The sequence below is a fragment of the Microcaecilia unicolor genome, chromosome 13 (assembly GCF_901765095.1).
Source record: "Microcaecilia unicolor chromosome 13, aMicUni1.1, whole genome shotgun sequence".
Classification (NCBI taxonomy): Eukaryota; Metazoa; Chordata; class Amphibia; order Gymnophiona; family Siphonopidae; genus Microcaecilia; species Microcaecilia unicolor.
This window is the reverse complement of record NC_044043.1, coordinates 13,615,871-13,640,728: the sequence shown is the minus strand read 5'-3', so window position 1 is coordinate 13,640,728 and position 24,858 is coordinate 13,615,871. Positions and strand designations below refer to the sequence as shown.

Here is a 24,858-nt window from a genome sequence, read left to right as displayed (position 1 = left end):
GTCTTCTTGTATCATGTGGTAGAAGACTTAGGTGAAGATGGATAGTCCAGGACCTCGAGCATCTGGGGCCTTGGGCTGATTCACAATCTCCACTGTAATGTCGAGACAGATAGAAGATCTAGAGAATTCTCAGCAGAGAAAACCCCATGACCTTCGTGTTCATCAGATGAGCCATCATTGAATTGAGCTAACAACTCAAACAGAGCAGCTCAGATCCAAACCCGTCCGACATGGAGGCGCGGTAACCTCTACGACGGGGTCGAGAAATTGACTCTCCAGACGACTTCAGTGAAGGAGAATCGACCCAGTAGGCTGCGAACACCAATACCGGAGGCAGCATTGGTGAAGGAGATCTAATCCCGGGTGAAAAGCTAGATGCCGCAGGAGGCACCAGCACCAATGACACCCGATGGTACCCATGGTACCGAAGCCGAGGGCAGAATCTGGAAATGCTGGGGAATCGATACCAGACTGCCAGATGACTTGCGTGTCCATAACAGAGATGAGACCGATGGTACCCATGGCACCGACGGTACCGATGGTGCCAATGGTACCCATGATACCCAGTACCAATGGTACTCATGATACCTGGTACCAATGGTACCCATGGTACTGATGGTACCTGGTACCGATGATAGTCATGATATCTGGTATCGATGGTACCCATGGTACCGATTATACCCATGATACCTGGTACCGATGGTACCCATGATACCTGGTACCGATAGCACCGACAGTACCCATGATACCTGGTACCGATGGCACCGACGGTACCCATGATACCCAGTACCGATGGTACCCATGATACCTGGTACCAATGGTACCCATGGTACTGATGGTACCTGGTACCGATGACAGTCATGATATCTGGTATCGATGGTACCCATGGTACCGATTATACCCATGATACTCGGTACCGATGGTACCGACGTCCGATGCCAGGATACCTCCATAACAGAGGGAGCAACGCTCTCGGCACTGACCGACGTCTGATGCCAGGATACCTCCATAACAGAGGGAGCAAAGCTCTGGGCACCGATGGTACCGATGTCCGCCGATGCGTCCGAATGACCTGCAAAGTAGGAGGCGCCGAGGCAGGTGGAGACCCACTCGATGCATCACTGTACCCAGCGTGCATCGGTCTTCTATTGGACTCAAAATTTGATCTCCTTTAGGCATCCCTGGCAAGTAGCATACGTCTCGTCATTTTGAGACACTACTTGCACTTCTCAGGGAGATGATCCGGCCCAAGACACGTCCGCCGATGCGCCCGAATGACCTGCAAAGCAGGAGGCGCCGAGGCGGGTGGACACTCACTCGATGCATCCGGTTGCAGCGGGTACAAGGTTTAAAGTCAGTGGTGTGCTGGAGCAGGCTCTCACAGCTCTCGAGAGCCATTTGTTAAGCTTTTAAGAATTTTGGGACTTTAACAAATGGATCCTAAAATATGGGCTTGGCCTCCTGAATTCTCTTTTACTTTGCTGGTGAGAGAGCCCACAGATAATTTACCAGCACACTCTTCTTTAATAAGAAAAAAGAAAAAAAGAAATACCTATAAGTTTTGATTCTCATTTCAGGCACAGCCCCTTGTGACTCTGGCAATTACTTAATCTTTCCTTGCCCCAGGTACAAAAAGTACCTGTATATGTAAGCCACAATGAGCCTGCCATGAGAAAGTACATGAAAAAATAAAGAACACCCAAAAGGGTAAAATAAAAAAGATTTAACTCCGAGGACCTGAAGAAAACACGAAGCACTAACGAACTCCGTGTCTCCTCAGACGCGGAAAAAGAAGAACTGAGGGGCGTGTCCGCACGGCGAGCGGGAAGATGTGCGCGCACATGCGCGGTGCGATCGCTCGCGTGACGGAACGCCGTTAAAGAGATTTTTAGATTTTGCTTTAAAATCCTCCGGGGCCGACGTGACGTCACCCACTTGTGAGAATATCAGCCTGCTTGTCTTCGGAGAATAGACACCATCTTGGGAAAAGGGGCATGTGATGATGTCACTTTCTGCAACATTACCAAAAGGGGTGGGGTGGGATATGTAAATAAGGCAGGACATATCCAGTGATGTCTAAGGGACTCTGGGTGGGGCTTGGCTAGGGCAGAGGGTGGGCATGTCCTCACTTCTGATTGGCTAAGAAACCAGAAGAGGGCATGTCACCTGTCAAAATCGATTGGTTTAACAAAAGCCAGTGAGATACACTACTCATAAAACATACTTTGAACATTTCTAGGGCATGTATAAAGAATTTAAAAAAGATTCAATTATTTAAAAACATCTAAATCACACAAACAACAATCAGAGCCCAAAGTCTCTTTGGTTCTGCATCACTACGTCAATATCATTCTTTTGCCTCAGTTTCTATACTGTTTTACTTTGCATGGGGTTGTTTCCTTCTTCTATATACCACAGTAAAATATGTACTCTAGGTCAGAATGACTTAATTACTCCTGGGGGAATTCTGTACTACTGTACAAATGCAGAATTTCCCTCCTCTGCACAATTCTGTACAGTCTGCTTTTTTGCCCTACAGCACAGCACAACACACCCTCCCTTCCATGTACACTTACCCTACATTATGGCAAGAAGAGCAGCCCAGCTGCATCTCGGGCTACTTCCTGCTCCTCTGCCAATTTGGTCCCTGGCAGTTCCTGTCACATGTCTAAATGGAGGTCCACACGGCTCAAAAGAACAGTCAGGTCCAAGACGGCAGAGGAACAAGAAACAGCCTGACGTGCTGCTGGGAGTTCCTCCTCATGCCATGCTGAAGCCGGTGAGGGTGCAGGAAGGGAGGTAGGGGCTGGAAAAAAAGGTGGCCGGTGTGTGTGCAGGGTGGGGGCTGTAATCAAGATGGCGTGAGTGAGGAGCACAAGGAGGGGGGCTGGCAAAAAAGGTGGCTTGTGTGTTAGTGAGAAAGGGCTGTAAATTATGGCTGGAGTTGGGGGGGCTGTGAAAAAAAGGTGGATAAGGCATGTGGGGGGCTAGAAAAAAAAGGTGATGTGTGTGCAGGTGGTAGGAGGGGCTGGTAAAGGGGTGTGTGCCATGAGAATGGGGTGGAGGTCTGTAGGAAGGTGCATGGTAAACTGCTGCTGCAGTGTTGGGGTGGGGGTGGTATTTCATGCTGAGGAGGGAGATGCCAGCCCTTATAATGGGGAAATTCTGCACAAGAAAACTGCAAATAAAGTGTGCAGAATTCCCTCTGGAGTATCTAATTAAGTGAAGAAATGAACATTTTATTATATAGCCCCTTCTAATGATGATCACACTCTCTTCACTCTCTTCTGCAAGAAAGCAGAAACCTCCCAGTTGCGTGTACCTTTTTTGCCATTAAAGGGGGTTCACCAAAGACTAGCGTAGTGGCTCAACTCGTCCTTCCCTACACCCCTTCCCGTGCACTCCGCTCCATGGATAAATCCTTCTTATCTGTTCCCTTCTCCACTACTGCCAACTCCAGACTTCGCGCCTTCTGTCTCGCTGCACCCTACGCCTGGAATAAACTTCCTGAGCCCCTACGTCTTGCCCCATCCTTGGCCAACTTTAAGTCTAGACTGAAAGCCCACCTCTTTAACATTGCTTTTGACTCGTAACCACTCGCCTCCACCTACCCTCCTCTCTTCCTTCCCGTTCACATTAATTGATTTGCTTACTTTATTTATTTTTTGTCTATTAGAGCAGGGACTGTCTTTCTTCTATGTTTGTACAGCGCTGCGTATGCCTTGTAGCGCTATAGAAATGCTAAATAGTAGTAGTAGTAGTAGCAACTTTCCATGTAGAATCTCAGAATCTCAATAGTAGCAACATTCCATCTAGAATCTCCAATAGTAGTAGACTTTGCGCCTTCTGTCTCGCTGCACCCTACGCCTGGAATAAACTTCCTGAGCCCCTACGTCTTGCCCTTTCCTTGGCCACCTTTAAATCTAGACTGAAAGCCCACCTCTTTAACATTGCTTGTGACTCGTAACCACTTGTAACCACTCGCCTCCACCTACCCTCCTCTCTTCCTTCCCGTTCACATTAATTGATTTGCTTACTTTATTTTTTGTCTATTAGATTGTAAGCTCTTTGAGCAGGGACTGTCTTTCTTCTATGTTTGTACAGCGCTGCGTATGCCTTGTAGCGCTATAGAAATGCTAAATAGTAGTAGTAGTAGTAGTCAACAACAATGCTGTGGACTGCCATAGTAATGAAACCCAATTCAGACTTCTGCGCCCCAAGCCAGATGATGTTGGGAATGAAGCAGAGGCAGCACTCACACCCTGGGGGAAAGAAATCTCAGCTGCTACTCCATGGTGACATTTAGAGCACTATTAGGTAGCTGCAGTTTATGAGGGCCGGACTGAGGACATGATCAATATGGAAACAGAAGAAAAATCCAAGTAGGTGAGAACAAAGGCTCAAAGTATCAGATCCCAGGCCTTGGTTCTGAATGAGGAGGAAGAAACTAGCAGGTACCAAATCAATAAATACTCTCCAGAGAAGAAAGAGCAGACACCTTCTAAATGTGCAACCAACACTAAAAAAAAAATAAAAATTACAGCAACCAGACCCTGTAGCTATTCAGTGTCACAGCACTGAAGTAAACTAGCACCAATTCCAATCACTTGGATTGTGAAAAATTACAAGAGGACCTTACGAGACTGGGCGGCTAAATGGCAGATGACGTTTAATGTGAGCAAGTGCAAGGTGATGCATGTGGGGAAAAAAGAACCCGAATTATAGCTACGTCATGCAAGGTTCCACGTTAGGAGTTACGGACCAAGAAAGGGATCTGGGTGTCGTCGTCGATAACACACTGAAACCTTCTGCTCAGTGTGCTGCTGCGGCTAAGAAAGCGAATAGAATGTTGGGTATTATTAGGAAAGGTATGGAAAACAGGTGTGAGGATGTTATAATGCCGTTGTATCGCTCCATGGTGCGACCGCACCTTGAGTATTGCTTTAGAAATGTCAGTTAGTAGTAGTAGTAGTATTGTGTTCAATTCTGGTCGCCGCATCTCAAGAAAGATATAGTAGAATTGGAAAAGGTGCAGCGAAGGGCGACTAAAATGATAGCGGGGATGGGACGACTTCCCTATGAAGAAAGATTAAGGAGGCTAGGGCTATTCAGCTTGGAGAAGAGACGGCTGAGGGGAGACATGATAGAGGTATATAAAATAATGAGTGGAGTGGAACAGGTGGATGTGAAGCGTCTGTTCACGCTTTCCAAAAATACTAGGACTAGGGGGCATGCGATGAAACTACAGTGTAGTAAATTTAAAACCGATCGGAGAAAATCTTTCTTCACCCAACGTGTAATTAAACTCTGGAATTCATTGCCGGAAAATGTGGTGAAGGCGGTTAGTTTAGCAGAATTTAAAAAGGGGTTGGACGGTTTCCTAAAGGACAAGTCCATAAACCGCTACTAAACGGACTTGGAAAAATCCAAAATCCCAGGAATAACATGTATAGAATGTTTGTACGTTTGGGAAGCTTGCCAGGTGCCCTTGGCCTGGATTGGCCGCTGTCGTGGACAAGATGCTGGGCTCGATGGACCCTTGGTCTTTTCCCAGTATGGCATTACTTATGCACTTATGTACTTCCATGCTTTACCCTTTCACGTTAGGTAAATTGTAGTACCTGGCCTACATTTCAACCCTCTCGGCCTGCAATCTTCCTGCTTGTAGAAATGATTGAGAGAACTTCAGTAGTCCTACAAGCTTGTTGCCAAATATCCATTAATGCCTTATAAAAAGTAGTCATCTCCAGCCAATTACTTTCCTCACTTTCCTTTAAGTATTGGCAAACTAAACTAAGGAATCTGGATGGCCTCTTTGTACATTTTCAAAAGCATCTCTGCTGATCCTCCATCTTTCTTCAGTCTTTATGCACAAGCATTAACTGCACTCTGCCCTATGGAATTTAATAGCCTTTAGCATTTAGATTTTGTGGGATTGAGACACCCTGCAGTTCCTGATATTGTACTTCAGCATCTCCAATTAATCGTCTTCTTTGGAACGCAAGAGACTTTTTCCCATGATGTATCCAGTTGTATCCAGCACCGCTCACTATTAACAGGAGAGATAATCTTTATAAAAAGCTGCTTTGTCTCTACTGATATACACTGGCAGAAGTCAGTGCTTTTGAGATTTTATTCTTTGGTGCCTCTGTCAAGCATACACGCAGAAGTATGCATAGAGCTAGTATGAACTAAGCCCTGGCAAAGCACACTTAGTTGAGGTTAGCGTATCTGGGTTAAAAAAAAAAAAAAAAGTTTGGACAAGTTCCTGGACAAAAAGTCAATAGTCTGCTATTGAGACAAACATGGGGAACCCACTGCTAGTCCTGGCTTGGCAGCATGGAATGTTGCTACTATGCGTTTCTGCCAGGTACTTGTGACCTACATTGGCCACAGTTGGAAAAAGGATACTGGGCTGGACATACCATTGTTCTGACCCAGCAAGGCGAGCTGGGATTGAGCACACCACAGATGTGATAAGTTTGACCCTGGGAAATAGGAAAGACAACTGTCACTACCATGATGCGCTGTCCGCAACAAATATGTACTGAAAAACTGTCTCAAGGGAAACGCCCCTGCCTTCAGGGCAAAAGAAAGCAAACAGGACAGCAATTCTATGAATTAAAAACAACTGCAGCTATTAAAATGCATCTCAGTAAGTTTGTGAACAAGTGACAACAATTGTTTTGGACCAGGAGTCTCCAGTCATAAGTACCCAAGCTCACCTCCTGCCCCCAATGCACCCCTAGTGATGGTCCTGCGCTGGGAGATGTAACAGAGCTCCTTCCAGAACCCAGTAATCCTGGGCCTTGAATTTTGCCATTAGTGTCACCCTTAAGCAATGACTAACTCTTTCCTCCCTTTCAGGCACTGTGAACACTGCCTCTGCAATACTTCCAGTCAACCCTAGGAGGCAAAAGACCTGACTCAGGGCCAGGTGCACAAAACCTAATGAGCCAGCAACGTGGTTATTTACACTGGTTCTAGCCGGTTTAGCCAGAACGGAGTTCAGCAACACGTGCACAAAAGGGTTCTGCAAGCTCTTTTCCTGTCACGGTAGCAGTTAAAGAAAATGGAATGCAAAATTATTATAATGAGCTAATTACTATACAAATGTGCATGCACAGCCGTTTTCCGACCAATGCACAGAAGCAGCCCCTACCTTTACTGTTGAAAATTTAATGGGAGGTCTGGAGCTGTCGATCCTGACAGTTAGGGGTCCTCTATAGTGGCAGAAATAGAAAAGTTGTTGGGGAAGAGGATGGAAAGGGGAAAAGAGCATTCCTTATTCATGCCTGCGGCTCCTCAATGTACAGCAAGGTTGCTGCCAAATTTCAATCTTCATACTGTCCACGGAAAACGCAGAATACACATGACAAAGGAGAGAAGTGATTCAGAAAAAAACCTGCCGCTTTGCTTCTCTCTCCCCCAAATCAGTAAGTGGGGAAAATAAAGCTGCATCACTGAAATATTACACCTTGTTGTTTTTTGCCATTTAAATATGCTGGGAGTGTAAGTACTCACAGAACTGAAAATAGAGCCGTCAATGATGGTATGTATTATAGAAAAAAGAGAAAAACATGTCACAAAATGCCTAGCCACCTGCCTGGGGCTACCCCGCGGCCATTTAGAGGGTCTATCTCTGGCACAGCTCAGGTCTGCCTGCACCTGCTGCTTGTGCTCTACATTAGCACCCTCCCCCCACCGACTGGGTCACAACCACCTCTGGGCGAGTCTCCCACTCTCAAATTATCCCCAGTGATTTCTAAGTTACTGGAGCCACACTCCCAGTGGTCCCACAGTTCCCAGAAAGCATCCACAGACCCAACACACAAACCACCAGGATTCTTTATCAGTCCAGACAGGAACAGGCAACAAACTCATAGTGTTTATGGTCATAAAAATATTGAACAGTGAAACAGAAGAAGTGCAATCAGCAAAACAACAAGTAACTGAAATATGGATCAATTATAAAACTATCTAAACATTGTTTACTTTCTAAAAAGTACCTGGGGAGATCAGGAAATATGCTGCTCACAGATATCAAATATAACTGATCACAGGGCCTCAGCAAAGAGATCTGTCTCTCTCTTCTCCCTGGCTAAGACTGCGGCAAAACCCAGTACTTTCCAAATAAAATTGAGCCCCTGGGCCATTCAGAGTCCAGAACAACAAGTTCGAATATATACTGCAGACTGCCTTTCCAAACGGCTTAAACAAAGAAAACAGTCTTGGTTCTGCAGCAGCTTCAAAACAAACATGCACCACCTGCTGCCCAAACTAGAGAAACTAGTAGTAGAAATACATTTCAGCAAACACCCAATACACTTTACAGGCTTAAGACACACTGTTCTGGCACACAACAGTTATAAACAAGAATCAAATATGAAGCAATACAGCCATGAATGGGACAAGCTGTTTTCAAGACATCTAGCCTCACACTGCACTCCTTTAAAACAAACTGAGAGGAGAAAACTTCTCAAGACGTTAAATGCTGGAAATTCCCTACAGGTCACAGGGAATGTGAAATTCCATACTGGAGTAAAAAGAGGCAAATCGCCCTAGTAAATCATAAGCTTGGCATATATGCATAAGGCATGAGAGCAAAGCGCTATATAACCAGCGAACTGCTCTAGGCGAGTCCCCAACTTTTTCAGGCTGCAGTGACCCTTGTCCTTCCATACAGACACTATAAAATGACGACATACCTGAGAAAATTCTCTTCTTTAAGATCAGGGGTTAAAAAAAAAAGCTGCAAACTGCTTTCTGTATGAAAGCTGTCTGTAGCATTCGCAGAGCACCACACTTAGCGACTGGCTGCTTTGTGCATGCTGGGCAGACCAACTGGCTCCCCACCCCCCAATGAGCTGCTCGCTGTTTTTGTGAGCAGCTCATTTGCATGTGCATGGCTGGCTTTTTCAGAATCGGTAAGCTGCAACAGGGATCGAACAGGTATGGGCTTTTTGCAGGGAGTCTAATGCATCTGGGTGTCAAGGACTGAACTGTGGTCCTTCTGCATGGCAGCTCACAGTTCTGCCACTAAGCTGGCCCTGAAATAAAATTCAAAAAGATAGATAAGGTAGAGAATAACTGCAAATAACGGGCTGTCTAGTAACCAGCTGGTTTCACAGAAAGTTTTCACTCTTAAACACTGACACAGACATAAGGTATTTTACAGTTAAAAGCATATCAGAATGTTCACACATGTGTGCAGAGGAAAAATAAAATAAAAAAGAGCAAGAATGGAAGGAGATGTGCCTAAGTGCCTCAGGTTTTCCCCTCCTACCTTGGTTTGTTTTTTTTCCGTTGCATACACTATGGAGGTGCAGCAGACTTCAGCCAGTTTACAGCCCTGCCCATAGAAAGACCAGCAACAGATCTCGTCTCCAATCACGTCCTTGATGAAGAGCACTCGGCCATTAAAACGCAGGGAGAGTTTATCAAACAGTTCAATGTTCTTCAGCAAATTATCATCCGAATTGCTTGAAAACAGAAGAAAGAAACGGGTGATCTAGGATCTACGAATTGTAATGTCGCAAACTCCACCATAAATAATTCAAGCGGCTTATGTGGCTCCATAACTAGTCACTGGTAGTATCTTACGGTGAATGTGGCCAATCATATCCTGCGTTACCAAGCTATCCCACTTGCTTTGACTGTTATGAATCCCAGCCCAACTCCTTCCAGTATCCTTAGCATGCTCAGTACCTGAAGATTTAGCCATTTCCCCATACTTTGTTAAGGCTTCAGAAAGTATCTGATGTTTAAGAGTGATGAAAATGAAATCTAATCACAGTACGTGGCAGTCAAGTAAAATCTCTTCCCTAAGGGTTATCAGGACATAACATTTGTGCTATCCCTATCTTTAGACGCTAGCTCTATTGCAAGGGATAAGGAGTAACAAAATGACTTGTCAAGCACTCAAATACCAGTACAAGGACCACTTTGAATAAAAACAAGAAGTTCCACTCAGAACTCGGGATAGGTGGGATATAAGTACATGTTATTAGAGAGACATATTGATGCATAGACACTGCAACCTCACAAGCCTTCTCCCCTTTGCAAAGCAGGTTAAATTAAACTCAAGTTATCAGTAGGCCTCACAGACTATATAATGGGGGAGACTGTCCTAATATCTTAACATATATTATTGTTATTTGATGCAGGATAGAAAATTGGGGGTGGGGTGGGGTACTAACGTGTTGTAAGGCAATAGCAAAGGTTCAGTTTAGGTTATTGTACGCTATGATAAGATACAAAACATGCAACATGTCTTTTCATGTAAATCAATTAACAATTTGTGGTGGATTTTGCAAACTGCATTTTATTTTTCCTGCTCAGGAGCATCATGCTGCTAATACACAGTCCAATGTCCCCAGGGACCATCCTTAAAAAGGCCAGTGCAGGAAAAAATGAAGCACCTCCCCTCCCCGTCTCTAATCAATAGTCTCACAGCCGCCATTTTGAACCTGGCACCTTTACGGACAGGAGTGACTGGGAGCCGCTCCTGCCTGGCCTAGACTACCAGGGATGACTTAAGGTAGCTTGTCAAGTTTAATTACAAGTTGCATTATTCCTGTATCGTAGGAGTCACTAACCTACAGAACTGTGTTAATGCAAGTTAGTTCCTCCCATGGTAAATTAAGCTGTCATTAAAAGGCCAACTTCACCTCTCTTTTACAAATTCTGGTCACAAGCGATAACCACAAATGCTCAGTCTAAGCAATAAAGTTCATGACCTGCAAGACCTGATGTTAGAGGAAGACTTATTGTTGCAATCATGGAGACATGGCTCAAAGATTCCCATGAATGGGATGCAAACATACCAGGCTATAATCTATTTAGGAAAGATAGAGATGGTCGTAAAGGTGGAGGAGTAGCTCTGTATGTGAGAAATGATATCGCAGCAACTGAAATAACAGGGGCCTGGGGAAAGGAATAAGCGATATGGATCACCTTAAACAGAGATGATGGAACCTCTGTCCACATGGGTGTTGTCTACAGACATCCGACACAATCGGAGGAACTAGATAAAGATCTGGTCAGATATCCAAAAGTTGGGAAAGAAAAGAGAGGTGCTGTTGATGGGAGATTTCAATCTGCCGGCTGTAGATTGGAAAGCTCCATCTGTGGAATCGTAAAGAAATAGAGATATCATGGAAGCTTTTCAAAGTGCTCTACTCAGACAAATGGTGATGGAACCCACAAATGGGGAAAGTATGTCAAATGTCCGAGTGGATGCCCACCTGGGCAGCAGTGACCATCAAAACGTTTGGTTTGATATATCAACTGAAGTGGAGGGCAGTCACTCAAAACTCAAAGTCCTGGATTTCAAGCATGCTGACTTTAGCAAAAAGGGGGAATACCTGAGGAAGGAGCTGATGGGCTAGGAGAACATACGAGAAGTGGAAGGGCAGTGGTCCAGGTTGAAAGAAGCTATAAATATGGCCACAAACCTTTATGTAAGGAGAGTAAATAAAAGCAAGAGAAAAAGGAAACCGATATGGTTCTCCAAGCAAGTGGCTGAGAAAATAAAGGCTAAAGAGTTGGCATTCATGAAATACGGAAAAACTCAAGAAGAACACAGAGAGGAATACTGTATGAAACTGGAAGAAGCCAAGAGATACGTCTGACGAAAGCGCAAGCAGAAGAACAAAATTGCTAGAAATGTAAGGAGGGGCGACAAAAATTTCTTCAGATATATCAGTGAAAGGAGGCAGACTAAAAATGGAATTGTGAGACTGAAAGATGATGTGAACCGCTCTGTGGATAATGATGAAGAAAAAGCAAATGTGCTAAACAAATACTTCTGTTCTGTTTTCACTGAAGAAAATCCTGGAGAAAGACCGCAATTGACTGGCAAAAATACTTATGAGAACAGAGCGGATATAGCACCATTCATGGAAGAGAGTGTTTATGAACAACTTGAATATCTAAAGGTGGACAAAGTCATGGGACCGGACAGGATCCATCCCAGGATACTAAGGGAGCTCAGAGAGGTTCTGGCAGGTCCTCAAAGATTTTTTAATACATCCTTGGAGACGGGGGAGGTTCCGTGGGATTGGAGAACAGCGGATGTGGTCCCTCTTCACAAAATGGCGATAGGGAAGAAGCTGGAAACTACAGGCCAGTAAGCCTCACTTCGGTTTTTGGAAAAGTAATGGAAGCGATGTTGAAGGAAAGGATAGTGAATTTCCTGGACTCCAATAAGTTGCAAGATCCGAGACAACATGGTTTTAGCAACGGTAAATCGTGCCAAACGAATCTCATTGAATTCTTTGACTGGGTGACCAGAGAACTGAATAAAGGACATGCTATAGATGTAATCTACTCAGATTTCAGCAAAGCTTTCGACACGGTTCCCCACAGGAGGCTCTTGAATAAACTTGACAGGCTGAAGATAGGACCCAACGTGGTGAACTGGATTAGGACCTGGTTGATGGACAGACGCCAGAGGGTGGTGGTTAATGGAATTCACTCGTATGAGGGAAAGATGAGTAGTGGAGTGCCTCAGGGATCGGTTCTGGGGCTGATTCTGTTCAATATATTTGTGAGTGACACTGCCGAAGGGTTAGAATGTAAAGTTTGCCTTTTTGCGGATACCACCAAGATTTGTAATAGAGTGGACACCCCGGAGGGAGTGGAAAACATGAAAAGGATCTGCAGAAGATAGAAGAATAGTCTAAGGTTTGGCAATTAAAATTCAATGCAAAGACATGCAAAGTGATGCACTTAGGGAGTAGAAATCCATGGGGGACATACGTGTTAGGCGGTGAGATTCCAATATTTACAGGCAGGGAGAGGGATCTTGGGGCACTAGTATCCGAGTATTTGAAGGCGACGAAACAGTGTGACAAGGCGGTGGCGGTAGCCAGAAGGATGCTAGTATTTATAGAGGTGTAACCAGCAGAAGAAAGGAGGTGCTGATGCCCCTGTACAAGTCGTTGGTGAGGCCCCACTTGGAGTACTGTATTCAGTTTTGGGGGTCGTATCTTGCTAAGGATGTAAAAAGATTTGAGGCAGTGGAAAGAAAAGCTACAAAAATATTTTGGGATTTGCGTTACAAGACATATAAGGAGAGACTTGCTGACCTGACCATTTTTCCCTGGAAGAAAGGAGAAACAGGGGTGATATGATACCTTTCAAATATTTGAATGTCTGTATTAATCCACAAAAAAATCTTTTCCAGAGATGGGAAGGCGGTAGAACAAGAGGACACGAAATGAGGTTGAAAGGGGCCAGACTCAAGAAAAATGTCAGGAAGTGTTTTTTCACGGACAGAGTGGTGGATACTTGGAATGCCCTCCCCTGCAGGAAAAAAATGTGTGGGATAAACATAAAGGAATCCTATTCAGAAGGAATGGATCCTCAGAAGCTTAGCAGAGATTGGGTGGCAGCACCGGTGGTTGGGAGACGTGGCAAGTGCTGGGAAGATTTCTACGGTCTATGCTCCGAAAATTGCAAGGATAAATCAAGGTCGAGTATACATATAAAGCAGCACATACGAGTTTGTCGGGCAGACAGGATGGACCGTACAGGTCTTTATCTGCCGTCATCTACTATGTTACAAGCATTCTCGCTGCTCCCATGGCACCATGTAGAAGGCCCTTAAACCACAGGCCGATTCCACAATGTTATTTATTTGTGCTTCTTCACACGTACCTAGTATAGGAATACTTGTTATTACTTCTGTTATACAGCAGCTTAACCACGGGCTATTAAGACAGGGAAAAACAAAAATGAAGAGAAAATAAAGTTATGGGTTTGTTTGGTTTTTTTGCAAGATTCATAGTTTTTCAGGAAACGTGTGCTGACATTACTTTGGCAGATGATTCAATGAGTTTTTCCTCTTCTTTCAGAGAGGTTACAATGGGGATGCTGCAGACTGGCTCACAGGTTTCCTTCTTGTCCTGAGGAGATGAAACCAAATTAAACAGTCATTTGCTGGAATAAATTTAAGCGCCACAGTCCAGTAATATTTTTACAGACAGTAACTCTTTTCCACCCTCCACTTGAGCCAACCAACACCAGTCTTCAGGCACAGAAGAGCAAGAGGTCATTACAGCAACCAGATCCTTAATCAGAGCAGAGTCATACAAATGCTACAGACGTCTTACTTTTAATCAGAGAGATCAAAGGCATATAGTAAACCTGAAAAAGCATGTTACAAAAGCATTATTTACATAGCTGGACAGATCTCTGTTGCTAGAGACTGGCAGAAAGGAAATGACTTATAAAAAAGTTTTTTTTATAAAGCTGCATTTAGTAGCATATCAGGAATCCATAAATTTAATTTCTCAAATACTTATATATTTTCTGCGTGTTTCTGCATCTTCTCACCTGTAAGGCTGCATGACACATATCAACTAGGCCCTGGATGAGGTAGTACTTGGCTTCTGCCATCAGTTCTTTAATCTCTTGCTGGCTTTTTGGCAGTACAATAGTACCATCTCGGAGGTAATTCAAAATGCTTCCAAAATGTTTTCCACAACGATCGATGAGGATCCAACCTATAAATGCAAGCCAGAAATCAACAAGAAGTTAAAAATTGATTAACCAAGGAAGTCTAGGGATATTTTTCACCTCAAAGAGGCCAGCCCCATATAGGTTTATCTGGCCCCGAGAAGGATCCTTGATGTTAAAAAGGTTTCCACAATGATCGCAATCCAACGCAAAGGCTTACCACCGTTGCTACTGCATGTAGACTCAGTGTTTTCAGCTGTGCAAGATAAAGTACATAGGTTGACTTAAAGAGATGCTACATGTCAACCCACACAGAACTTTTTGTTTCTATTTTAACAACTAGTAGCTTTGGCTCATAAAAATAGATTAAAATCTCCACAGCATGTCACCAAGTCTGGTAAAGAGACTTAACGTTACACCAAGATGCATGGCAGAGGAAAGGAAGTGGAGGAGTGGCCTAGTGGTTAGGGTGGTGGACTTTGGTCCTGGGGAACTGAGTTCGGTTCCCGGCACAGGCAGCTCCTTGTGACTCTGGGCAAGTCACTTAACCCTCCATTGCCCCATGTAAGCCGCATTGAGCCTGCCATGAGTGGGAAAGCGCGGGGTACAAATGTAACAAAAAAAAAATAGATACTATTGGAGATTCTACATGGAATGTTGCTACTATTGGAGATTCTACATGGAATGTTGATATTGGAGATTCTACACGCAAACTATTGGAGATTCTACATGGAATGTTGCTACTATTGGAGATTCCATATGGCATGTTGCTATTCCACTAGCAACATTCCATGTAGAAGGCTGCGCAGGCTTCTGTTTCTGTGAGTCTGACGTCCTGCACGTACGTGCAGGACGTCAGACTCACAGAAGCAGAAGCCTGCGCGGCCACATTGGTGATCTGCAAGGGCCGACTTCTACATGGAATGTTGCTACTGTTGGAGATTCTACATGGAATGTTGCTACTACTGGAGATTCCATATGGCATGTTGCTATTCCACTAGCAACATTCCATGTAGAAGGCTGCGCAGGCTTCTGTTTCTGTGAGTCTGACGTCCTGCACATACGTGCAGGACGTCAGACTCACAGAAGCAGAAGCCTGCGCGGCCACATTGGTGATCTGCAAGGGCCGACCTCTACATGGAATGTTGCTACTATTGGAGATTCTACATGGAATGTTGCTACTATTGGAGATTCTACATGGAATGTTGCTACTGTTGGAGATTCTACATGGAATGTTGCTACTATTGGAGATTCCATATGGCATGTTGCTATTCCACTAGCAACATTCCATGTAGAAGGCTGCGCAGGCTTCTGTTTCTGTGAGTCTGACGTCCTGCACGTATGTGCAGGACGTCAGACTCACAGAAGCAGAAGCCTGCGCGGCCACATTGGTGATCTGCAAGGGCCGACTTCTACATGGAATGTTGTAACATTCCATGTAGAATCTCAAATAGTAGCAACAGTGGAGGAGTGGCCTAGTGGTTAGGGTGGTGGACTTTGGTCCTGGGGAACTGAGTTCGATTCCTGGCACAGGCAGCTCCTTGTGACTCTGGGCAAGTCACTTAACCCTCCATTGCCTGCCGCATTGAGCCTGCCATGAGTGGGAAAGCGTGGGGTACAAATGTAAAAAAAAAAAAGTCTCCCCATAGGAATCAGAAATTAAAGTCGGAACGTCTGCTTGTGCAAAAAAGGACAGTCCTAAAGAGATAGGATAAACTTGACCAAAAGCAAATGTCCCCTACATCAACCTTTTCAAGCCCAAAGCACACTTACATTAACAGAAATACTGTGTGGCAGACCAGAGAAGACTTGGAAGGGACAGTGCAATACAGAAAGCCCCACTCATCTCTCTTCTGCATTAAAAAAAAAAAAAAAAGAATGGAGAAGACATATGTAAACCCATCACAATGGTCCAGCTCCCCAAGTGCAATAGAAGAAAAGTGCCACAGCTGCAGCGCCAAACATTCATAATGAAACACATCCAGTGCTCATGGCATATTCTCCTTGTTTACCTCAGTCTGGGGACAAGAAGCTTGAAAGACTCAAAAGATGTAGAAAGGCGGAGTTGTGTTTAATACTAGTAAAAAAGGCCCGTTTCTGTCAGAAATGAAACGGGCGCTAGCAAGGTTTTCCTTGGAGTGTGTATGTTTGAGAGAATGTGTGTGAGAGTGACTGTGTGTGAGTGAGAGAGAGAGTGAATATGCGAGTGTGTGTGTATGACAGAGAGAGAGTGAGACTGGGTGCGAGTGTGTCTGTGAGAGAGTGTGTGTGATTCTCCCCTGTCCCCCGTGGCAGCCACCCAGCGATTCTCCTGTCTCCCCTGCCCCCCCCCCCCCCAGTGATTCTCCTCTCTCCCCTGCCCCCCTCCAACCACCCAGCGATTCTCCTCTCTCCCCTGCCCCCCTCCAACCACCCAGCGATTCTCCTCTCTCCCCTGTCCCCCCAGCCACCCAGCGATTCTCCTCTCTCCCCTGCCCCCCTCCAGCCACCCAGCGATTCTCCACGCTCTCCTGCCCCCCTCCAGCCACCCAGCAATTCATCTCGCTGTCTTGATTACCTCCGTCGAAGCGGCCGAGTCATTGAAAGCCCTGCCCGTCTGTAGCCTTCCCTTCGAGTTCGTTCCCTCAGAGTCCCACCCTCGCGGAAAGAGGATATGACGACAGAAGGCGGGACCTCTGAGGGAACGAACTCGAAGGGAAGGTTGGAGATGGGCAGGCTTTCAATGACACGGCCGCTTCGATGGATGAATCGCTGGGTGGCTGGAGGGGGGGCAGGGGTCAGGGCTGTTCGGGACAGAGTAACATTTGTTTGCAGGTTGCTATACAGCCTTCCCTTTCCTCTGAGGGCAGGGCAGTGAGAGCGAGTGCGATTGCCTGCAGTTGGTTCCTTCTCCTTCTGACGTCGCGAGGGCGGGGCAATTATGAACCCCAGGAACACTACACGGCTTCACTGCCACGGAGTCAGCTTCAGAACGTTGGAGGTGCGAATTATTATATTAGACTAGGAAAAAATGCCCGTTTCTGAGCGCAATGAAACGGGCGCTAGCAAGGGGCCCCCTCCCTCCGAGCTAACTTGCCTTGTTGGGGGTTGGCGTTCGCCTCGCGTTTTGGCCCTCCGAGTGTTATAGCTCCACCCTCGACGTCATGACGTTTTGACGCGAGGGCGGTGTAGACCCACCCTCCGTCCCATTTGCGTTGTTCAGGGTTGGCGTTCGCCTCGCGTTTCGGCCCTACGAGTGTTATAGCTCCACCCTCGACGTCATGACGTTTTGACGCGAGGGCGGTGCAGACATTCCAGGGCACACCGGATATCTCGGGCGCCTCAACTTCCGTGGAGGCTTCAGAACGTTGGGGTTGCCTTTTATATAGAGAGATACTGCCTTTCCTCAAGGACAAAGTGGTGTACAATAAAAGTTATTACAATTAAAATATACTGAAAAAAAAAAGAACGCCATTTACAACAGGAAAGGGCAGAAAGCATGAAAATAGAGGGAAGGAACAAGTAAAGGGTGGGTGTAATTTGGACTACACAAAGCAGGGCCCAACTATCCAGGCCTCACACCCCGAGGGCTCATGCTGCAGCTAGGAAGGAGAGGCATGAATGAGGTCCTCTTGTTGTGAGACAAGAGCAGAGCTTATGTGCTGGTCTCAATCTGAAGAACAAAGTCACAGCGAAGGAGACAGAATGGACGATGTCAAAAAGCTTCAACTGGACTCAACAAAGTTCACAGCAAAAGATTTATTCTTAAAGAATGTGGACTCGACACGAGTCGCCTTTCAGCCGCTCAGGCCTGCCTCAGGAGTCCCTAAAGAGAGTACATGACATAAATATGACAAAGCATAACATAAATATAATGAAACTTGTAAACTACACAAAACATATGTATGACAAAGTCTCATAATAATCAAAGTCTACTTGGCATATGTCTCATAAAATGATTTAACTTATTGCAAAGACCAAACAGAAATTGCAAATCAGTACAATCATAAAATACAAATATATTAAAAAACAAATGATAAAAACTAGTGTACAAACAATATAAATAAAATACAAATCATGTAAAGACTAGTATGTACACAGTATTATAATCAAACTGATTAGACTAGGACATGTATAATCTTACACAGGAGAAAACACGTGTATTCTGACAGAAATGATATAAAAAACAATATAAAAAAATATAAAACAACCTTTGCATATATAATGAATGCACCAAACATGCTCCAAAATCAAATACATATAAAATCTTAAGCAGATGGACTTGGGGAAAATCCACTATTTCTGGGATAAGCAGTATAAAATGTGTTGTACATTTTTGGGATCTTGCCGGGTATTTGTGACCTGGATTGGCCACTGTTGGAAACAGGATGCTGGGCTTGATGGACCTTTGGTCTTTCCCAGTATGGCAATACTTATGTACTTATGATGTAAAACTTAAAAAAATTTTTTTAAGACTAATTGCATAAAGACTAGTAACTGAAAACTATAAATAAAAAAAAAACTAATTGCATAAAGACTGGTAACTAAAAACTGTAACTCAACTAATGATAAACTTAATTGTCTGGGAGGTACCTGCATGTTATTGCTAAACTGATTTATAAGCCTGTGACTCTGGAATCTATCAGAAATTGATGAGCCTGCATGATACCCTTACGAGCAAGCAGGCTTGGGAAAGAAACTAGTATAAACAACAGGAAGAATGTGGTGTAACGTGTTAAGGAAAGCAGATGGTGAGAACCAGATAATCTATGAGAGGGATAATTTGCAGAAAAAGTCTTGTAAATCATTGTCTGAAACAAACGATATAAGCAGCTGTATCAGAACAGTATTTTAGAGACGCAGTCACAGTGAACATCTCTTTATGTAACTGTACTGAACTCTCATGAGAAACTATTAATTGTATCTGTACTTGGTAAGTAAATAAAAAATTGTATTTCTCATATGCACGTAGCACTGGTTTCTTTTAACCCCCCAAATTGTGGATGGCTGGTACATGCTAATTTGGGAAGTGGTACAAAGGGCCTAAAACATGTCTTAGTAAATGTAATAAATTCACAAAACAAACCTGAAGGTAAGAAAATCTAAATTTTTGGCACTAAAATAGAAAACCTGGACAAAAATATATCTATATACATACATATACACATCTATATCTATATATATATATCATACACACACACATACAGTGTCCGGAAAATAAAGTGAACCCCCTAAACATTTTGCAACCTCCTCAAACCTGCACCAAATTAAAATTTTACATACACAAAGTGACATCTATTTGCGTCATCAATGCCAAATTACATAGGAACTCCTCATCCCGTTTGAGATTTTTAATTTTTACAAACTTCTGTCACAAATCTCAGTTTCCGACATGACTTAATTACTTACTTGCTGATGTCATCTGCATGTTGATAAACGAACAAAATGTTGTCAAAAGAAGATCAAGTTTTAATTAAAAGTCTCAGAGTTGAAAAAAAGATATGGTGCTAAAAGATTAATGGCTGAATTTCCGAGAAAAACTGGTCTCTTGCTTCTGTGAACGCCTACTACACCAGACTGATACAAGTCTGAACACCACAAACCAGGCAGTGGTCAACGTTGCACTAGGCACACTGATGAGAACATTAAACTTGTTGAACAGCTTGCGTTGAGTCAAGATAATATGCCAGGAATATACAGAACTGTGCGCCAGATCGCAAGAGAAGCCGGCATTGCAAAGTCATCTGTTCATGACATCATTTATGGTGATCTGAAACTCAAATGCTTCAAAAATGAGCTCAGGACTTGACCGAGGCCACAAAGAACAAACGTCTCGTCTGTGCGAAGCAGTTGCTCAAGAGGTAGCCTGAACACTCCATTTTATTCATATGGTTCACTGACAAAAAAACAAAACTGTTCATTGCTGCTCCACGTCAACCTTCAGAATGATCACCTGTACACCAAGGCCGGAACCCGAACAACTCCAAGCTGACTGGCTTCTGCGTAAACATTCAACATTTTCCAAATCAGTAATGGTATCTGCTGGTGTGTCATCACTTGGGTGTGCCAACCTGATTTTCATTGATCCAGGTGCAAAGATAAATGGTTTGAATTACCGAGACAAGTTGTCAAGACAACACCTCCTGCCAGCCATTTGTTCTGTGACCGGTGACTTCTATCACATTCCAGCAAGACAGCTCCCCAGCCCACCATGCCCGCAAGACTGACGCAGTGCTGTCAACAGAGGCCCTCGTTTTCATCAGCCCACTGCAGTGGCCAAACAGTTCGGATCTCAATCCAGTGAACCACCAAATTTGGGGGACTTTGCAGGAGCGAGTCTACCGCTGCCAGATCGATGACATCGACCATCTGAAAGAACAATTGATTGAAGAGTGGCACAGCTTGGATCAGAGTATCATTGACAGGACAGTGAACCAGTGGTGGGATCAACTGCGTAAATTTGTTTGTGTGAAACGGGGACACAGATTTAAACATTTGGACTGTTCATGTTGACATTAACAGCGTTAGAAACTAACTTTTGGGTAGTGTTATTTAAAATTTCACCTCTCAGTAACACGAAGGTGGATTTCTACGGAACCACACAATATTGTTTGAAATAGATGTCACTTTGTACATGTAAAATTTTAGCTCCTATTACTTCCCTCACCCATAACTGTCTTGTCTGTCTGTATTATTTAGATTGTAAGCTCTTTTGAGCAGGGACTGTCTCTTTGTATCAGGTGTTCAGCGCTGCATGCATCTGGTAGCGCTATACAAATGCTAATAATAATAATTAAATTTGGTGCAGGTTTGCAGTTGTTACTGCAAAATGTTTAGGGGGCTAACTTTTTTAAAAAGGAAGCACAAACTCCTAAAAGGTGAAAGATAATTTACTAGGAGCCAATGCTATTCCTTTAAGAGAGGGGTCATGTGTCCTTCAGGAAAGCACTCAAGACCACCTTATTTGGAATAGCTTACGCTAAAGTCCCGCCGTTGCATCCCTAACTGTTGTACTGTACCTATCTTAAAGACATCCTCCACTTTCTTACCCCTTCCCTGTAATTACTTACTGATCACTCCTACTTCCATGTATTTGATTGTTTATGCCAAATTAATGTATGCCTTTTTCAGCCCTTTACTGTTTAAGCCACATTGGGCCTGCCCGCGGGTGGGAAAATGTGGGATATAAATGCTATAAATAAATACCTTGAACCTCCAGTAATAATTCTGGCTGCAGAATTTTGTGCCAGTTGAAGTGGATGTTATTACAATATTGGTAAACCAGTATAGACAGAATTACAGCAGTCAATATACGGGAAAAGTCAAAGCCTGTACCACCAATCTAAAACCAGGAAGTTCAAGATAAATCTACACATGGCTCATAATTTAAAGAAAATGGTCTTAACCACCTCTGTGATGAGAGGATGCAAAAGCAGATGGCCAGCTCACAATGACATTAGAGACAGAACGTGCATCAGTAGAGAGTTAAGACAATAATGGAGCCTGTGGGAAGAGTCATGACTGCTTCTGCTCCTCAGATCAGGCTGCAGAGGCCACTGACGTAACCCACTCACAGCTCTCAATGCAACCTTTGCATCAAAAAGGGTTTACCTACCCCTACTCTACAATCTCTCCTGAGCCAACCAGAAGAGAGCCGCTGAGTAGAGGATATGTACAAAACAATAAGATTAACTTTCTTTTTTAATCAATTTCCTCTTAACTTTTCATATCCCTGTAATCACTTTTATATGTATCAGCCAGCTAGATCCTTGAGATCTGTTACAGCCAATTCATTTTGATCTGACTACTCCTCGGGTGGTGCATCTTCAACAATACTGAGCCGAAATTTTTTATATTATGGGACCCGGATTGTGGAATAAGTTAAGCCCAACAATGAGAATGCTTAAATCCTTAGATCAGTTCAAATGAATGTTAAAGACATATCTTTTCTAGTGTGCCTTTTCAGATTATTTTAGAATTTAATGAGGTTGAAGAATGCGCCATTTTGTTAAAGTCAGGTTGGTGATGTGAGATATAGAACTATAATAAGAAGGGAACAGTTGTCCGTTTTATGTATTTTACTAGACTTTGAGCCCGTAAAAACGGGCTATTATAGGAAGGGGGGGTTGAAAGGGCCGCCCCCACCGTCGAGTTCGCCGCTGCCCCCACCGAGCCGTCACCACCCACCTTCCACCCGGCCGGGCCCTCGCTCCGCTATTGAGACAGCGAGGGTCCGGGAACGCAGCACTGAGCTCTGCTGAGCTGCCGACGTCGGCCTTCGTTCTTCTTCTCTGCCTGTCCCGCCCTCGTGTGACGTAACGTCGTCGAGGGCGGGACAGAGGCAGAGAAGAAGAACGAAGGCCGACGTCGGCAGAGCTCAGTGCTGCGTTCCCGGACCCTCGCTGTTTCAATAGTGGAGCGAGGGCCCGACCGGGTAGAAGGTGGGTGGCGGCGGCGACTCGGGTGGGGGGAGCGTTAGACGGCGGTGTCCCTCCCTCAGCAATGCGCAGTACAGACCCTCTGTGTTCCGCCCCCCCCCCCCCCCCCCCGTCATCACGTATTGACGTGGGGGCGGGGCAGAGAAGGTCTCTACTGCACATTTGCGAGTGAGTACGGTCACTCGCCGTTTATATGTTTGATATGGTCTTTGATGTATACAATGATTTTGTATGTTTTACTGTACACCGTCAAGAATAGTAGATAGATATTTCTATACTGCACAAACACCTTGAACACTGCCTACATTTGGTAGTGCTATACAAATAATAGTAAGTAGTAGTAGTAGTAACACTTCCGAAAAACACTCAGCCTGTGATGTATTATAGGACAACACGCATCCAGTGTCCAATGGCACAGCAAAAAGATCAAGACTCGGGCCACAGATGACAGACCTGGCCCTAATAATTAGGCATCTTAGCTCATCTCACCTTCTTTATCTGTGAGCACTTCCATTCTGCCACTGAACATGGCTTTCAGCATGGTATCGAGCCTCGTCAGCACCTGGACAGTTGTGTAGTACAAAGAGCCACCCACGTTCAGACGCACATACTTATTGCCTAAGCTGCTCCCTTTGAAGTAGCAGGTCTGGGGCTTAGCTCCCTGAGTAGGGCACACGGCCGTGAGGCAGGTATCCCCTGACATCTCTCGCTGCAGATAAATCACAACTCTGCACACTGTGGACCTGATGTCTGCCGCCGTGGTGGAAAATGTCAGGAGAGGTCACCAGCGGATTGACCACCTCATAATCTCCAATGCAAAGCACAGCCTGAAAGAAAGCAAACAACAACAGAATTGGCAAGGATCTAAAATTAATTCTGTTTTGTTTCACATGAAACTGAGCATGAGAACAATACTGAAAACATTAAACCTTGTGGCATAAAGCGCGTTACACATCCATTGTATTTTATTCCCTGGGCTGGAATGTCTATACCAAGATTTAACTGTAAGACTCTTGGGCTTACATTTATAGTCAGTAGCTTTTTACAGTACAGCCCTCTTTACAGCCTGATCATACAGTGCTATAAAAGTTTTTAAGCAGGTCCCTGGGGCTTCTACAATTAGTAAACTCAGAATTGTGATGGTCCAGTGCAAGTCTTCCAATGCCATCAGCTATCAAACACAAGGAGGCACTTTTAGACTTTCAAACTCTGTTTTGGCCTGTATTTAAACTGTAAACAAGTTTAAATTTTAAAAAGCATAAACAAGATCAATCTCCAAGGACTCCCTAATGCTGGCCCCACAAGTTAGGCCTTAATGCAGTGCTCAAGGCTCAAGTCTAGTGTCCAAAGTAGGTGGCAATGCTTGCTTAAATGCATCACCGAGGTGATAAGTTCAAGACCAGGGTGGGAGGGAAGTGATGCTGAGGAGACAGACTCAATTCAGAAGAGGTGCTGTGAGAACAATTCCTGAAAAGGAGACATCTTGATTGGTCAGAATTTGCTGAGAAATTGTTTTTAAACTTGGGGAAAGACAGACTTAGAATTAAATAGGTAACCTCAGGGACCTTATTTTTTTAGTTATTCTGCTCACTTGGTAAAGGAATTTAAGGAATAGTTTTTCTTAGCATATAATGTACCTATTACAGTTCCATAGTGTAGGAGTGGCCTAGTGGTTAGGTAGGTGGACTCTGGTCCTGGGGAACTGAGTTCAATTCCCACTGCAGGCACAGGCAGTTCCTTGTGACTCTGGGCAAGTCACTTAACCCTCCATTGCCGCATTGAGCCTGCCATGAGTGGGAAAGCGCAGGGTACAAATGTAACAAAAATAAAATAGATACTATTGGAGATTCTACGTGGAATGTTGCTACTATTGGAGATTCTACTTGGAACGTTGCTACTATTGGAGATTCTACACGCAAACTATTGGAGATTCTACATGGAATGTTGCTACTATTGGAGATTCTACATGGAATATTGG

General features: G+C 44.3%; 1 protein-coding gene across 2 annotated transcripts in view; it reads right to left on the bottom strand.

Annotated features, from left to right (window-relative positions):
* The window catches only part of TNFAIP1 (TNF alpha induced protein 1), a 67,255-nt gene that overhangs the window by 11,569 nt on the left and 30,828 nt on the right, over positions 1–24,858 (bottom strand). For both annotated transcript variants that reach the window (XM_030222569.1, XM_030222570.1), the window contains exons 2-6: positions 23,370–23,707; positions 14,341–14,510; positions 13,821–13,910; positions 13,663–13,715; positions 9,287–9,482 (exon numbers count right to left, since the gene is read on the bottom strand). In XM_030222569.1, the coding sequence (XP_030078429.1) occupies positions 9,287–9,482; positions 13,663–13,715; positions 13,821–13,910; positions 14,341–14,510; positions 23,370–23,583 (723 nt within the window). In that variant the 5' untranslated portion in view covers positions 23,584–23,707. The remainder of the gene's footprint in view (positions 1–9,286; positions 9,483–13,662; positions 13,716–13,820; positions 13,911–14,340; positions 14,511–23,369; positions 23,708–24,858) is intronic.